Source organism: Bombus vancouverensis, chromosome 2, assembly GCF_051014615.1.
Source record: "Bombus vancouverensis nearcticus chromosome 2, iyBomVanc1_principal, whole genome shotgun sequence".
NCBI lineage: Eukaryota > Metazoa > Arthropoda > Insecta > Hymenoptera > Apidae > Bombus > Bombus vancouverensis.
Window position 1 is genome coordinate 2,303,175 of NC_134912.1, and position 19,036 is coordinate 2,322,210.

General features: G+C 32.5%; 1 protein-coding gene across 2 annotated transcripts in view; it reads left to right on the top strand.

The window, feature by feature from the left end:
- Positions 1–18,404, top strand: part of LOC117163909 (uncharacterized) — an 85,774-nt gene extending 67,370 nt beyond the window's left edge. For both annotated transcript variants that reach the window (XM_033346618.2, XM_033346620.2), the window contains 5 exons: positions 3,415–3,588; positions 10,875–11,028; positions 12,002–12,522; positions 13,212–13,482; positions 13,927–18,404. In XM_033346618.2, coding sequence (XP_033202509.2) covers positions 3,415–3,588; positions 10,875–11,028; positions 12,002–12,522; positions 13,212–13,482; positions 13,927–14,040 — 1,234 coding nt within the window. In that variant the 3' untranslated portion in view covers positions 14,041–18,404. The remainder of the gene's footprint in view (positions 1–3,414; positions 3,589–10,874; positions 11,029–12,001; positions 12,523–13,211; positions 13,483–13,926) is intronic.
- Positions 18,405–19,036: the final 632 nt, after the last annotated feature.

The following is a 19,036-nucleotide window of genomic DNA, read 5'->3' on the forward strand; positions in this document are numbered from 1 at the left end:
ATAATTTACTAGAAACTAGAGCTACTCTATACTGTCCAATGAGTTGAGCCAGAATAAGTAAAGACAACCGGTCTCGTGATAGTGAATTATGATCTGACGGAAGGCTTCCTATCATTGCAGAAAATTTGCTCAATTTAGCTTGACAGATATATGATCGCCTCGCTTACGAGATTAATAAAAAAAAAAAGAAGGAAAGAAGGAAAGAAAGAAAGAAAGAAAATTGACAACTTTCTATTTTACATGTATGTCAGAATTGTGAATTGATCCTGATTCAGAATGCAAGACAATTGCGGTATTATTTCTAAATCGATTATCTTATCATTACGCGCTTTTAGGTGGTCTCGTGAAGTTTGTAGGAACGTATGATAGTGGTATACGATTCACGTTCTCTTTTAAAACATGGTTACGTCTCTTATTGATGCGTAACACGGCCGACCTTTTGGGACGGTGCCAGCCATTTCGTACATATGTATTTCCTGCGAAACGGTCAAGTGGCTAATAGAAAAATGTTTCTCCTGTTCCGCGATGAGACAGCTGAGCAACTATAGCGTTTCTTCCGAAACAAATGAGATCAGTTGTTAAATTCAGTTATATTTCGGTTATGAGAAACTCGTTAAAATTTATGCACATTATAAATATTTTGTACATCCAATTGTAGTATTTATTAATGAAACGAAAATAATTTCACAAGTAACTGAAGCAACTATTGTTCAATATAAATTTTTGTATCGATAGATTAAGGGGCATCGTTGCGTTAACACAACGTATTATTTGTAATTTCTTTTTAGTCAATTTATATCATTAAAATCTAGTGGATTCTTATTATGATTGTAAAAACAAATTCCGAGAATTTGCTCAATATTTTGCTGTTAAATATGCAACATTTTCCATTGAGAAATAAAGGTACGTGGAAATATTGTATGTAATAGAACAAAAATCGAAAGTTTTCGAGTAGTTTTATAATTACTAGACACAGTGTACGATACAGTAGATCAGAAGAAAAATATGTTCCACGTAACTCGGTCTAACTCGTAAACTTCCACCGCAATTACACAGCGTTTAAACAGCTGTTAGTTCAGTTCCAGAACTTTCCGTCTAAACCTTTACTTCCGGTTTCATTGTTCTCTGTTATTTTTCCCATACATACCTACCGCGGAATCAATCAACGCGAAACACGTTTGCTGTATTACATCCATTGCGAGGGTATAGATTCCTCCTACCATGGATTACTAAGTTCTAGGTTATAATGCGTTTATTAACTATTAAAAAGGTCGAAAGGACGTATCGGAGTTACACGTTGGTCTTCCCAATCCTCTAGTCAGTCTGATTTCCCGGCTGGCCCGTGGTGGACTCGCGCACTCGTTGCTCTTCAGACTCTTCGGCTTCCCTTGCTTTACCACGATAAAATCCACAAATTAAATTCTTCATTGGCCACAACTAAGAGTCGACGAATCTCCGCGATCGTATCGTTGCTTAATTTTCGATTCACGGACGAAGTTCGTGGAGAATTTAAAAAATAGGACAATATTCGTTTCTTGGAAGATATGAGTATCTTCTTCATCGCTCGACTAGCCTTCAGCTCCTGGGGAGCAAGATTACGATCCACGGCTCGAGTGATTTTTAAGAAACATCGATACCCGCGTGGTTTCTACTGATTTCAATCGGATTACATTGGATTACATTGAACACATCGAAAGTAACGTTTCCGTAGCTGTAGAAGTTTGTTATCGTCGCTGGTCGATGATATTTTATCCGACGTTCCTTATTAGCTGATTTCGAATCTAGAAGGATTTAGAAATGAAGAAGTTTCTTTCGGAAATATTAACACTTTGAACATCTTTCGGTTCTCGTTTTGATCCCGGATCTTCGAGCAAATAAATAAGAAACTATTGCGTTTCTTTGATTCGCAGGTGTAGAAACAGCTGCTTCAAAGTTGCGTTAAATTTAACTTCCACTTTGTTACCGTGGTCGGTGCATCGATTGATACTTTCTTTAAAATATCTTGGTTCTTGTTCATTCGTCGTTTTATCGATACATCTGGTATAAAGTCTTCTCTCAATTGTCGAAAATATACAACGTGCTCGTCGAATTTGCTTTCCAATCTTTCCTTTCTCTCTCTCTCTCTCTGTTCCGGTTATCATTGGCTGCTTCATGAAGATCTCTTCGATATATATCCAGATGGACTTCGGTTCGTTACGATTTTTGGGAGAGTTGAAAATCGATATCGATACTGGATTCCCCAACCTGAAGAATTCATCTTACAGAAATAATTGCGCTGTAACTGAGCGGTAGAAAAAGAAGGATTGCACGATGGAGTTCGAAACACGCGCATTGATCGAGCTTTGCTTTTCTTCTGGCCCGATCACTAGAGCTAGGTATGTCGAGAGAATTTCTGCAATGTAAGAAAAAGTCTTCCTTTTAATTTTTCCATTAAAAAAAATGTATTTCTATCGTCATTGGATTGTAAATATCCATGTAAACTCATATTTTTACGGATACAGTTGAAAGAACAGGATGCTGCTTTCAACTTGTCAACCTTTGGCGTAAATATAAAATCGATTAAACTTACTATGCGATCATTGTTTAGAGGTCAAAATGACATTATTGAGGAAAAACGTTATCTGTGCTGGCGTTAACGTTAGATTAACATGTTATGAAATCACTGCAGAAGGTTGTCAATGATCGATGAACTTTCAACTCTTTGCACTCTGAGATTCAGTGGCAGGCGAAATACAATAAAGTACATGCAATTGACGATGAATGTCAGTTTATCGTTTGTAGTCGTCTTTAGTTATTACACTTAGAAACTTAAGTATATATTTTTAAAGCAATTAAACGTTATGAGTTTTACTAAAATTTGTCTTAAAAGGTAGTTACAGTATTAAATAGTAGTATTGTTAGATTCTTTATTTGGAAGAAAATATTTTGAGTTTAAAAGAATTAGTTTAATCGTCGAATTGATAAATTAATCGTTATGTAATAAGATATCTTTATTATAATTTCCTCTTTAGTTATTACACTTAGAAACTTAAGTACATATTTTTGGAAGCAATTAAACGTTATGAGTTTTACTAAAATTTGTCTTAAAAGGTAGTTACAGTATTAAATAGTAATATTGTTAGATTCTTTATTTGGAAGAAAATATTTTCAGTTTAAAAGAATTAGTTTAATCGTCGAATTAATGTAATAAGATATCTTTATTATAATTTTAAAAAATTCATTCTTAGGAAATTAGCGAAAAATATGTCAGGTCCAGGAAGGATATATACAAAAAAAAAAGAAATATTAACAAATAATTAAATAATTAACACCCTGCCAATTGACTATTGATCTTTTTCGCAGTTGCTGAATGGAACATCTTATAAAAATTCTCGACTGAACGAAGCATTGATTGGTTTATCTGTATTTTTGCAGGTCTGCGGGGTCCATAGGAGCACGATCCGCGCCCAGCACGCCTCTTCAAGCAGCTCCTGGTGCGCAACAAGCGGGCCAGCAGTCGATTAGCGGTTCTCAGCTTACAGTAGCCGCTGCCAATAATTCGCAGCCACCAAGGAGCCCGAGCCACGCGGCCTTGAAATGTAACGACAGGTAAGTCCTCGATCTCCAATCAGTTTTTCCTATCCACATCACATATAACAGGGTAGGACAAGGTTATGTAGGTAGCTAAGCTTCGCATCTTAACACTTTCGCAACAGCTGTGACTTGGACTGTCAGAGATCATGACAGTGTCCAAACCATAGAAAAATTATTGCAAAATGAAACAGGTGTTTGCGGATTGTTAAGGTTGCGAAGAAGGAAGATATGCGAAAATTAAAAAAAAAAAAAATGTAAATTTAAAAGGAAACATAACAGAATGCCGCAGGGAGGATAAGAAACTTCTATACGGAAAAAATCGTGCACTAGCCGATAACGAAACAAATAACCCAGTGTGCCGCCGTGAAAGTGTTAAGATTCGTCCTTGACTTTTGCATGGAATAATCAGACATAAAATGAATCAGCTGTTTGAAAAATCGAACGGTTGAAAGCTTATAATAAAAATGGGCATAAAGAGACCAATTTCGTTATCTTGAAAGTTCATCTAATCATTCGTGATAAAAAGAAATATCTCACGGAGATAGTCACACGCGACTTACGTTGCATCTAAATTAAATACCTGTGAGGATATTTACGAATTATTATTATTTTCATTCTTGCCTTTTACCGGTTTTCTTTCGATTGTGCGACAGCGTGAATGGAGGAGAAATAAATCAACGACCTGAATATTTTAATTGAGATTAAAATTGATGGGGATTCGACCCTAGATTCTTCATTCATCGAATAACCTATTGAGCCAATTGAGTGTTTCCATTCAATTAATTCTTGACTTGGTAGGATGCTTTTTCGAAAAAGCCGTTAAACTCCTTCCTTTCTTTGACCTTCGATCTTTCAATTATAAAATTCGTTAACCCTTTATCTTAAGCTTAAATATTCCACGCACCTGTAAATTTTCAGAAAACATACACCAACGATCCAAGTGATTTGTTATTATCAAACGAAGAAAAAATAAAAATTCATAATCCGAATCTATAATTTTTAGTTAGTTTATACGCTCTTCTTCCTACGTGTTCCATTCAATCTTTTTAACCCACATTTATGCGAAGGCAAATGGTTGGCCTTGACGAATGGGGTTAAGACAATTATACCAGCTGACCAATTGTGCACCGTGGTTTGTAATATGCTATTGCATAACGTGGCCAAGTGTAGTTAGTTTATTGGAAACGTTTCTGGAAGTCGTCAAACACAGTTAATCCTACTTCCGCAAATGCAAATCAAAATTTATCGACGATGAATTAGTTCTTTATGTTTATTTAATGCGATACGATCGCGCTATGAATAACATTTATTGTCGTGTATAAAGTACGATAATCTTTACGGTATATAATCTAAAAACGGCATTCAATCTTTATGTATACCGAATTATCTAATTCGTAATCGATCAAATCAAATATTGGAAACGATACATGGTATACATATATTTTCTGTCAATTTTTGATAGTTGAAACTATTCTATGAGCGTTAAAATCTTTTACTTTTATAGTGAATTAGCTGCCCAAAAACAATTAAACGTAATAATTGAATTACAAAATAATATATATATATTTTGTCAAAATTAAAAAAATGAAATTCTTGCCAATTAATTCTCGAAATAATTGCCAATTGTACATAATCATGTACATAAACGAATCACGTTAAGATAAGTAACAACGATAGTTCTGATACTTCTTCTGTCTGTTATGCATTGAATGCAATCAACTTTTACTACATTTCGTACCACGCCGGAAGTAGAACGCTAAAAAGAGCTCTATCTATGAAGAGAAACTAATTGTTTTCGCGATCGTCTAGGCTTAACGTAGATTTCCAGGAATTGTTAGTTCCTCTAGATAACGTATCACGAGATATCGAGACACCTGTTCACATAAGAACGAAGTGTGAAAAGCAATACGTTATTTCTGTCACACCTGCTTGATAACAATTTCGAATGAAATCGCTGCTACAATCGTTCTACGTTTTCGCAAGAAAAAAGTTTCTAGTTTGATAGAACTGCTATAACGTTTGCCTTTAAGCGCAATTCTTTATGGTACTTTTTAGTACCTTTTTGCGCTTTTATAATAGTCATAGACACAAATCAAAATGTCATAATCTATAATCTTGATTTCATAGAATATCTACGAATTATCTACGTCTATAATTTTCATTTTTATCCATAATTCAAAATGGCATATGAACAATATATATGTAAGATTATATGTACACATATGTATACATATACAATAATATATTATAGGAAATAATGCTTTATAGAGATATGATTATGACGAAAGACAATACAAAATTAATATTGAAAATTAATATTGATATTACATAGAAATAAGAAGTATATTAAAATAAATATTAATACAAGATGTGTTAAAATAGTAAATATTAATGGAGCAAATATTTTCATAGGCCACCAAGTGCCCTAAAACTTCGTAGAACTGACATTATTTGTAAAAAGGGAATATTTAGATTATATTTCTGCCAACTTACTACGTTACTTATCTTGAAAATTCTTAACGTAATGTAAGTGTTAGTGGAATACATACTTACACGATTAAGATATGTAATTCCTTTTATTAAAAAAATCTGATATGGATTAAATATTCTCTTAGAATTCAACTAGTTGTATTTGTTAGTCAGCTAAAAATATTTATTAAGAATCTTCAATAATTATAGTATTTCATATATAGACTCGCATAGTTGGTATTAAAATTTGTAAGTATAAATATTTCTTGCTACAAAAAGAAATAAAGGTGTTATTTCCTATCTTTCATTTTCAATCTTCTTTTAAATCTTTATATTAAATCTTTATATAATATCTTTATATAATATCTTTCATTTAAATTTAATTTATTCCTTGGTTTCAAATGGATATAATAATACAAAATTAATACAGTAAAAAGACAAACAATATTAAATTTGCAAATTCTTTTGTTAAAAATAAATGAATGATATTTCTGCGCATTTAAGTGTAAAATTGTTCGATATAAAAGAAGGTCAAAGTAAGATATTCAAAAAAGGTAAAAAAGAGAGAACATTATACGTAACTTATTTACTTCTCTGTTTTTAGATTCTCTGTACATTGAAATTTGTTATAGAAATGATATTCTATCTCGTCACTTGTTTACGTACTTGTAGATCTTACAAAATCTCATTGCGTGGCGAATAAATAAAAATAATTATATATACGATGAAATAGTCAAAATCCAACATTAATTATCATCGTACGTAATATTTAAATATTAATATTTATTTTACTATTTCATATCATACATCTTATACCTTGCTACTCATACATTTTATAACAATAAAATCACGAAGAATTTGAACAATGGTTATCGAACAATATATATACGAATAATTATATAATGAAAGACACAAGGTTTTTAATATTCATTAAGATATGAGTGTTGATATAGTTATGGGAAATTGAAACAAAACAAAAAAGTACAAAAATGCCTGTAACAAAATATTCCAAGTAAAACATTAAAGCAGTGTATAAAATAAAATTCCAATGCAATCGTATTTTTTATAAGAAAATAATTGAAAAAATCGTTATTAACATACGCAATTTTTCGTTAAAACAATAATGTCTTTCAAAGATAAAAATTGAAGTACTGTAGCAGATTTAATTACGTTCATTAAAATATGAATTTACATAAAAATCGGTAGTTTACCGTTTATTAGCTACAACTTCGCCGTCATATTATCTAATTTTCAATCTGTTTATCCCATTATTCTGTATCTTATATGTTGTTGGTAACGAAGACGAACAGCGAGGAGTATTCGTTACATATCATCGGATGATCATCAAGTTATTAATAAGCAACGAGTTATTTTCACGTTTAGAAATATTTTAAGAGACGTCTGTCTATTCCTATCGCCACTATTATGTATCATTTCGTGTCATTGATAGGATACAAAAAATTGTATTTACGCTGAAGTGTCCCTCAGAAACATCCGGTGGTTTATCATTAAAAAATGAACTTTAACTCACTGAAATTTTCTTAGTCTACAGTCATGTACGAAGAAAAAAACCAGAGATATTTCGTCACGTATTATCAATATCAAGCTTCTGCTCGATAACACCACGATATATCCTGCATTCGCAAGTCTAATACCGTACGATACGCGACACGTTTGTTAAACGATCGATACACGGCGACCGTGATCGTTGGTCAAATTCTTACGCTGTTTCCTGTGTTCACCATGACGCGAGCAAAGAAGAAACTAACGAGAAGCCAAGAAGAAACGAACAAAGATTGAACAAGATACGGAAAACAAGTAGAAGAGAAATATAAAATAAACGGCGAAGAAACAGAAGTGTGATCGAATGTTGGAAAATGTTTGCACGTGGTTCTAGTGGTATTTTAAAAATCCACAGTCGTCGTAGTGTCGTCGGTTCCTTCCTCGAGTCGTTATAAGCTCTGTTTGTAAAAGATCTTTTACTTCGCGTGCTCTCCTTTCAAAAATATTTTTTTCTTCGTCGTCGTATTGGAATAAAGGAGGGAATCTTATTCACACGGAATACCGATCGCCGGATATGAACGTCCCTGGATAGCAACGGCTAAAACGACATAAAATATTCTCTAGCGAATTCAATTACCAGTATCGCATCCCCGATCGTCTTCGATCGTCGCTCGACCTTAATTTACATTAAGCCAACTGGTAGCGGGACGCAATTAACGATCGAAATAATTCCTTGGAGCGGTTGCGCTGACGAATTAATGCCAGTTCCGTAGAAGGTGGCTAACAGTTCGTTTCATCGAATTGTCAATCGTATGGTGTATCGCATAAACTGGAACACTTTCAAAGAGAAAGATCGTTTCGGTTGCTAACAGATTTGCAGAGTCTTGGTTTTTTCTTTTTCTAAGATACAGTTTATCTGTCAGATCTGTCACCATGGTTTTTCGATCGAATTCCAAGTCTAATATATTCGAATGTGACGTCTGGAGCAATGATATTTGGAGCCCGAAGATTCGGAAAAGAAGGTGCGACTATATAATAATCACATATAATAATCAAATCGGTTGTGGATGTTCACGCATCTATGGGGAACTTAGGTACAAGGTATCTGAGAAATCATAGTACAATCGGCAAGGGGCGATTCTATGTGAAAAAAGAGCTCGGAAATGTAGAACAAAATTTGAGAGTCTTAAGGCTTTCACAGCCTGCTGGATTATTTTTATTCACAATGTTACGCTTAGAGCAAAAGAAGGGAACTCTTTTTCCTTTGGACACGGCTCTTTTCTGCAAGACTCGAACAGTGTTAGACAAAACAGTGTTAAACGTATTGGCATTAGTGTAATAGTGCGAATAGAACAAAATTGCTTGATGCCTCGTATTCGAGGAAATCGAATTGAGAAATTTGTTAACCGGAACTTGGCAGGAGTGAGTAATTGACATAATAATAACAATAAGTCGAAAATGCAGAATAGGGTTTGTTCGTATGACGTTTTATTTTGTAAAAAAATTGGGAAATTCGTCAAATAGATGTATAGCGTGCTAACGCTTTACAGAACAGTTTCAAACCTTATTTTCTCGAAAACCCAGCTTTCTTTTACTTATTCTGCTATGTAGAATGATTTCTTGCTAATCGTTTACTTAATGAAGCGTCGTGTGAAGAAATGTTAGTCTGTGTATAAAATTTCTTTTTTCACGTACGAGTCGAAAATGCAGAAAATTATCAGGCGCAAGACAAATCTCTTATTCGAATTCCACTTCTCTAGTCGAGCTTGTACAAATATGGATCTGTCGTAACATCTGCAGTGTTACAATGATTTAAAATAAGAACGATCGATCATGGTGACGCTATGGATGACGAATTGCATAGGAATCGACGTCATTGAGAAAGTTTGTTTCTTTAATTCTCGAGATGAGAGGTTTCGGTTTGTGGATTCGAGCGTGATTTATTTTTCATTTCCATTAATTCTATTTGAGTTTTGGCATGTTGTTATGACATGTTGTATATAATACGTAATAGGGTGGTCTAGAATTATAGGCGGGAATGTAAGCGGTAAGTGAAACTCATGGAACAAAATAGAGATATTCTAAATATTAAAGAAATAGGATTCTATTACAACGAAATGTTTATACTTTGGAAATTCTTTATTAATTTTTATAATTCTCCGCAGTTTCAATTTTTCTCTGTGAATTACGTCAGATTTGTATATTTAAAATTCATGAATTCGCATTCAGTCATAGTCAGAAGTGTTTATATATAAATTTATATACGTAAATAAGTTTTTTAATATTTCATATGGCATCAATATCGAATGACGTGACATTTAAAAATTTACATTTTCTACCATGCAATATGTCTTTATATCAAAAACAAAGAAACTAATCGACAAAAAATAACAGAAAGTTCCCATTTCTTTGTAAAAGAAAGAGATTAGAACGCATTGGAGTTTACCTACAAACTTCCGTGAAAAATCTTAAATCTCTTAATTTTTTGATAACAATGAAAAATATTAAACTTGAATTTATATATTATAAGACTCTTAACTTAATCGAAGATTACCGAAACACAGATAATTGTTGCTCGAAAGCTAAATTATAGTTGTAGTGCTCCACGGTAGTGTTTTGAACTTAAATGCGTAATAATCGATATAATATGTTAACAATAATTAAACACATGTTTTTACACATCATTGATCTTTGTGTTGCACGCAAAAAGACATGTAGACTTTACACAAACTATCATAAAAACAGACTGTAGACTTTAAGCTCTTACGTTATATTTAAAGCTGCAAAAATGCACAGACTGCATACAATATACAAAAATATATAAAATATCTAAAGTATAGTACACTATGTAGGTAACACCGCTGAAGTGGAGTGTACGTTCAAGTATTAAGTTCCCACTTAGATATTATTCCTCTAGTGCTATATGCAAAAATATAAAATTGCACATAAAAATCTTCAGTTTGATTACGAGTTACTGATTTAAACGCAAAAAGTAGATAAAATACTACTCTAACGTTTCGGTATCAAATTTTAGGTGTATTTATCATTTCACGTGTTAATCAAATATATCGTCTATAAATCACTGATCTGTTTATCAGACTACATCAAAACTGTACTTTTCGCTATATAGAAGATTTTAAGATCTAGAAGATGTAGAAAGTTCAGTTTTTTATTAGGATCAAAGATAACTGATTATTCGTATCTTTCAGAAAAGAGTTACCATCTGTTTATTCTTATTTATGAGCATTTACTTTATCGTGTCCACACTGATTTGTTAGATTAATTAATTTATTCTGTAATTAACAAATTTCTATCTCTTTTTTTTTCAGTCATCTTTCCAAACCGCTCAGTAGAAGTACACCATCAATGGCAGCTGGTGGTGTTGTGCAGACTCCAGGGAAGGTTAGTAGATCTTCGTCCACATCGTCGCCAACGACTACCAGCAGCGCGAGACAGAAGAAATTCCACAGGCATTTCTCTCAGGTAATTCATAAGAGTTTCGCTCATTCTCATTGATGTCTCACATACACGACGCTACTTTCTTGAACTAGAACACCGTTGAACGATGAAATTTACGATATTATTTTTTATCTATAGATCTTACGTGAATGTTTACTTTAATTTGTTGTTTACTATAAATCGACAAGGATAATCTCCCGGAATCGCAACTAAAATCTTATCGCTTTATCGATAATAAATTTATACTTTAATTTTCTTTAAGTATATAAAGGAAATAAAAATTTTCGCGTTAATTATCAAACTAATGATAAATACAGCGATAAATCCCACTTGCTTTTCATGTTTGATGCTTTGAATTGTCATTATAAAATAATTTCTGTTTCATAAACTTCATATTAATAACGAATAATAATAGATTTATTTTATATATATCATAATGAAATAATCTCGTGAGAAAAATACGCGAAGTTGGGATTAACTATTTGGGTCAAAACTCATAATTGGCGATGAGAATCACATTTTTACTTAGTTTCTTTCGCAATCGACATATTCTGATCTTCTTTTAAGAAAACTTGATTAATTGTTTCTCGATACGATTCCGGACGTAACATATTCGTTGCTTATTATATGCAAATCATGCTATTATATTATTTGATATGAAAGCTGGAAATTCTTGGAAGGTTTTGTAGTTACGAGACGTGTAGCGTACGACGCTTAGCCATTTTCATGCCTTACTCTCAATATAAAACTTGACCCAGATCGGTAATCCATTTCGAAATTCCACGCCTATCGATCGATCTACATCTATCAGCAACTATACTCCAACAAGACGAATCAGTGAGGATAAACAAAACGTAAATGCCGAGACTACAGCTATTTGGTGCCAACTAGTGACATTCGTGTATCACCATAATCGCGTTTTGTTTACCTTTCCTGACTCTTCTCGTTGGGTAGAGTATGTATAGAAAATCTAATCTCGATCTACTATTCGATTCAGGTTGCTGCGGACGAACGGGTATTAAACTACTACAGTTGCGCGCTGGTAGGCGACATCTTGTTGCAAGGACACCTGTACATTACACCAAATTATTTCGCGTTCTATAGTAACGTGTTCGGCTATGTAACGAAGCTTTTGATACCTACAGTTTCCGTGTTGAAGATCAGTAAAGAAAAGACAGCACGAATCATTCCAAACGCTGTGGCAATCGCCACCGAAGAGGAGAGGCATGTGTTCTGTTCCCTTCTATCCAGAGACTCGACCTTCAAGTTGATGAAACAGGTTTGGGACGCTGCGCTGGAACCACAACCGTCGCCAACGATTCTACCGTTGACCACAGAGCAGAAGCTCCTCACCCCAAACGCGTTGGTTGTCGATGATTCCGAGGTGAACCCGGAGGAAGATGATTCTAGCATGTCTGAAAGCGGGACAGATCTGAACTCCAGACCGCCGACCATCTGCACCGACACCGATGCTGTCCCATTGAAAATTGTCAGGCCTAGTTTGCCACCACCTACAAAGTAAATAAATGTTCTAGAAATATTCTCGTCATCTTCTTGTCTGCAGTCAGTTAGAATGCCGTTTATATAATAGCTCGTGAAAGCATGCGAATCCTTGTGGAAACTTTTTATGAATATATTGTGTGTGTAATACGAAGTATTTTGAAGTAGCGTTAACATCGTAATAAGATACCACGATCATGTTTATATTGGTAAAGCTTGAAACGAATCTGAAAATGTATACGGCATTCACAAGGTATTTATTGCAAACGTAAATGCAACCACAAAGTATTTCAACGATCATTAATCAATCCATAACATTGATAAACTACAATGTTTAGTCGGCTCATCTTTAGAACTATTTATATGTCTGAAAAAAAGCACCATTTACATGTATAAGTTACGTACTAATTTTTGACTGAATACACATATATTGTCTGTATGAATCACTTTGAACTTACATATACATTTTTAGCCTGGTTTCAAATTTTACCAATATAACCATGACCGTATTGTTTTTATTACGTTCATCTTTTATTTTTTATTGTTAAATTTCATAAATCGTTCCAAGTAAACTGCTACCTGAATCATGTTAAATATATTCTATCTTATATACAATTATTAATCAAGATGTAGCTATCAGAAACTGTTTAATTATTCTCATAAGTCTTTTAATAATTACCTGCTAATTAATTTTTGTATCTGTTCAGGGTGGAACCACCATCGGTGCCGATACTTCCAGCAACGTCCAACAACTCCAACGCTGTTTTATCCTTGTTCACGGGTAGATTGAGAACTAGCACAGTGATCACCATACTGATAGTAGTCCTAGCAGCTCTATATATGTCGGCGGCTTTGATGATGATTCGCATCGACAGGTTACATACGGCGTATCTCAACCATCCGTTTGTTTCGCCGGAACGTTTCACTCAGGATCGACTTTTGCATTACCTTAATACAAACATTGATCAAATAGTAAAGGTACGATTACTTCACTATAGAAAAATGGATGAAGTTAATCCCATAAGCAGATTGCTGATATATTTTTATGAATATAACTAAAATACTGGAATTTACAGTGGCTTTCGAAAGTATTTGAACACTAACCACAGGAAAATTTTATTTCATGTATACACTTGTTATGTAAAATAGCTTGAAATTTCATTAACTTTATAATGTCTGTCACTATTATTTTGATAAAATATTAATATTATGGGAGAAAATACTTTTAAAGGGAAATTTTTTTTTAAATCTGAATTGTAGGAAAGAACACATATTTAGCTTTAAAATTAAATTTACTAAGGCTATTTATCTATGTATCTATCTTGCCTGTAACTTTGACTTATCTTGTTCTTCCCCTGTAGTACCCATTCATGTAATTATCTAATGAAAAAATAGAACTGTAATAAATATTCATTATTTTAGGTACGACAGAGTCTACAGATGTTGTCGCAGCAGTTCGTGTCGATGAGCCAAAATAGAGAAACCGAGCCGAGCGTGTCCGGTGGCATGTTGGAACCGGAAGACGCTCCGAGTTAGCCCCCGACGAAGCTAAATAATTTAATGCAACCAAATAATATGAGTCCCCGTCGCCTCGCTAGCGTATGAAGCGTCTCCTATTAATTTATTATCGGCGTGCGAAAACGATCTCGATTCGATCAATTAATTAACGGTGTCGCTTCGACGGTCCTTAATAGGCAATTATTATCGTTAGACTATCTAGACTTACTTGGACAGGTTTCGGAGATAATAGGTTATTTAAAGTAAAAGAACAAAACAGACAAAAAGAAAGTAAATTATACACTGAAAATTTTTCAAACGCAGGGATCGCAACGATAGTAACGGTCCTTCTACACTTAGATTGGGAGAGCATGCGTAACTCGATTCTTAATTTTCAGTCACGCTTGCAGAATTTAAATAAGATGCTTAAAGGCTGTAACAAACGAAGTAAATATAAAATAGAAAAAATATAAGGAGCGTCGTATATACGATATACGTGTACGAGTGTGTACTAGACAATTATATGTATGACAAGATGATGCGAAATGAATTGATGAATATGGAGTAGAAGAAGAAAAGAAATATTTGAACACGCAACGCGAGCGAAGGGATTTTCGTTTTTGAAAACTAGTCACGTATTTATATATGCCCCACATACAACAAGAGTATAATGAACAAAAAAATGGAATATATATAAATATAAATATTATAAAGAAGCTATATATATATATATATACACACATACATACATGTATATATCTATATATATGTAAATATGATGTGTATACATACATATATATGATATATATATATATCATATATATGATATATATATATTTTATATATATATATATGCACACACACATACATAGAATAATGCATATTTCGCGATTACTTGTTGATATCGTATATCTGAGATAGTTGAGGCACTACCTTTTTAATCGATACAACTGGCAAAGAATTACATTATAGAATTAACAAAGTGGTTATGCATTTCTGTCGTACCGAAAGCAAGAATAATGTATTGTATCGCTACAAGAAATACCAAGAACGAAAAAGTTTCTTAACAGACGAGCTTGTGCTGCAGTGTTCTGATCGTTCGGAATACACGCTATTTCGTCATCGAACATCGAATACTGCGCCTTTTAGACAAAAACAGTTAAAATGAAAAAAAAAAAAAAAGAAAAAGAAAATAAATGAGATACTGCATTTCCCACGCACACTGGTGTTCCTACGAAAAAAAAATTGTTTCCGGTCGTTTATTCGAGATGATAACGAAAGGGTAGTTTTCTTCGTTTCTCTGTCTTTTTTTATCTTTTCCGTTTGCTTTTTTTTTACTTGACTCCTTCGAGACGATTCTTGGTATGTGAAAGTGCTCGCGAAATATTCTATTCACTTATGAACATATTTCAATATCGTTGCACATGTTCTTCTATGTGTATGTAAAATAATGCGAAGAAACGTTCGAACAAAGTGTTGTTATAATTGCGGTTAAAATATGGGATACGAGAAACGGGAGATTTGACTGTGATAGTAGGATCGAGGATCGAATTTTGTTAAAACACGACCGCGTTTAGCAGATTCGTCGTGTTCGTCCCATCGAAACAAAAATGAAATAAATAAGTAAAACTAAAGTAAACGAGAGACTGGTTATTGCGATCGGACCAAAAAAAAAAAGAAAAAAAAAAGAATGTCGTAAACGCGGTCGTCATTGCGCGAGATCGCGTGGGATCTAAAGAGAAATGCTGTTACGTTATTTACCTGATATTTATAAAAACTAAAAAAAATGCACGTACGATGAAGCGAAATTCAATTGAACCGTTGTTTTTCGATACGATTATCATTTATTACGATTAAATCATTGTGATTATATTTACCGATAAACGGCGTTAATTTTTAATTACTTGAACATATATTATACCTTTGCTATTGTTCGTCGTTTTATTGTCATTACGTTCGCGAAACGTATATTCTAAATTGTGAGAAAGAGAAAATGAAAAGATATAAAAATGTGGGGGTTATATTTATCTGGTGGCAATTTAGTGGGCTATCTAATTCATTGTAATTTAGTCTTTATGAGTTTCTAATTACGAATTTATAGTTTGAATCTTTTTGTGTACTTTACCTTTACGTCGATTAAATTCGCTGGAATTTGCAGTTGCGAATTGTATATGCCTTTTAAAAGTATTGCTTATTCAAGGGGGAGGAGATATACTTGTGCCTGGCGTGTGCCGTAATGGAGAAATATCGGCTGCATTCTAAAATAGAAAATGGAACACAGGAGCATACGTGTATATGAAGCAAAAAATGCTGGAATACGTTCGTCAGGCGATTTACATCGAATTTTATTTTATCTTTTTCTAATAGATTGAACGTTTTGAAATTGAACGATGTTAATATGATATAAAAAATTAATGAAAATTGGACGACGCTCGCCATTTGAAAGCAACAAAAATTTAGGGGAAAAATGGAAAATTATTTAATCAAATTTATGCCAAATGTCGGATCTATTGTACTTCTCGTATAAAGAACAAGAAATTGTTTTGTAAAAACTTATCTGTTACTGTAAATTCGCTAAAAATGATGTAGTTGAATAACTCACAGAGCGATTGAACGGAGAAAATATTTTTTAGAATGACTAGTTGACGATAATTATCCATTTGATCTAGCTTTGGATCTCGTTACGTAAAATTTTAAACGGAAACAGGTCTGTAAAGGAACGAATGGTTTCTCTCTTTCCGTTCTCGTATGAATATCGTTCGCCTTAATCCTATGTACTGTTAGACCAATGCTCAACGTACGACTCATTATTCCTAGAATATATATCCGTATATAACAGCTCTTGATTTGTACTTGTTCTATATGTGCGAACTGTCGTGGCGACGTCAATTGAATTTGCTGTACTTTTCAGAATCTGATGCTATTAAATTTGACCAAATGGACAGAATTGATCAGTATTGAATACTTTCAAACATAATAGGTCAAGATTGTCTGTTTCGTATTTCTGTATATTTTTAATTTTTGAAATAAAACAATAATTATTTATTTAAGAGAATACAAAATACTTTTATTTAAAAGGATTAGAATTATTATTAAACTTTATCAGTTAATATTTGTACTATCATTGTTTCTTCTTTTTATAACATTAAGGTTAAAAAAGCTCTAAGATTCGTTTAATTGTTACAAAATATTATTTAATCTCATAGTTCATTATAAATTCCAGGTGAAATTTTGTGTATTTCCAATTTTTAGTAAACTTGCTGTTAAGCATTTGTAACGTAGTTAACATAATTATGATATTATTATATTATTTAAGTTATTAACTTGCGCTGTAAATACTGTACTATTTTACATTCATGTTAATATCTTACTTTGTCGCCCTGTAAGTAATTGTATCTTTATATTCAAAGGCACAATGTTTTACAACAGTAATATCAATAGGGGAAGTAACTTTGTTTCCCAATAGTATTTAACTAGAATAATATAACAGCTTTTCTGGCTTTTTAATTTATATTATTTTTTACTTATTCTTACATATTTTCTAAATTTCATGATTTATATTTTTGTGATATTAACTATTTCATTTGTAATTATTCATATTTTCAGTAAGAAACCAGCATCTTTCTTGTAAATTCTAAATTATTGTAATTAAAAACGAGTCTCATATATGGATAAGGCTTGGGCAGCACTACTTTATAAAATAATTTTATTTTCAATTATGTTTAATTTAATTACTATTTTATGATTGTCCCGCAAAATATCTAAAAATCTTAAAGAAAAAATATGATAAATTACATTTCCATAAATAAAATTACGCTTATAAAAAATACGCTTTTAGATTTCTCTTTGTATTTGATTTCGAGACTAAATGTACGCTTATGTAGATATGCCACCTATTTTTAAAATACTTGTATCTTTAGATCTAATTGTTTTCTTCTTTCCAACTATGTCAAAAGTGGATTTATCATGTTTGTTCTGTGTGGAATCTACATATGCAAATCAATATACATTTGATCAAGATCTCCAAGAACTAAGGAACAAATATATTCATCGAATATACAATTCAAATAACCTCAATGTTTCTCTGCTCAATTGTCAATCAGATTTTGAAAATGTATAGCTTTCGTTAACAAATTGTATCCTCTGTGTAAATAAGAAAAAGCAAATTTGTCAAACCTGACATAGATGTGTTTAGAATGCATTTAAAAATGCGTGCTGGTTCCTAGTGAAAAATATTTAGCGCGCGACGATATAAAAAGGAAAAATAAAGGTGTTAGGAACGAAAGAAAAGAAGACAAATGAAAGACCGTACAATTGGAAAATTACAGACAGACCAATAATTTACAACGTAATTTGTGTAGTCCGATAAGACGGAGCGCAAATAAATTTATGGAAAATTGAAACATGCATTTTCTTCCTTCTTTCAGCCCCTTCATCTACGTGCAACGATATCAATCGTGTGGAAAACCGCAATATCCCTCTACATTTACATTATGAGCTAATTAGCGATGTATGTCAAGACGATAAGATAATATTCCTTTAATATTTCCTTTCTATTGACATTCATAAAAACGAGAATTAAGTACATACATTTTTTTTATTTTCAATGTTTGTTATTGGAAATTCTATTAATAATGCTTGGGTTAAATCAAGCTGTGAGTGTTAGATGTTTATCTCATCTGGAGATAATCTGGATTAATATCTATCATAGTATTTTAAAAAGTAAAAATTGCACAGCTATTTTGAAAACGCAAGGGCCTACAAAGAAATTAATATGAAATAACAAGTTTTTTCTAATAGAAAAAAATTTTATCATTTTGCTTTTTATAGATGATAATAATCATAGGATTACATTTTGTATATACCACTATACATAAGAAAGGATTAGACATCATTGGTATAAATTTTTATTCAAATCAAATTTTTATTTTAGTTCTTATTTACTTTCTCTATGTTATCTTAAATAATATTATTTGACGAATGATGCATTTGGAAAATAAGTTACTTTTTTATTGAGATTTATACTATATAATGT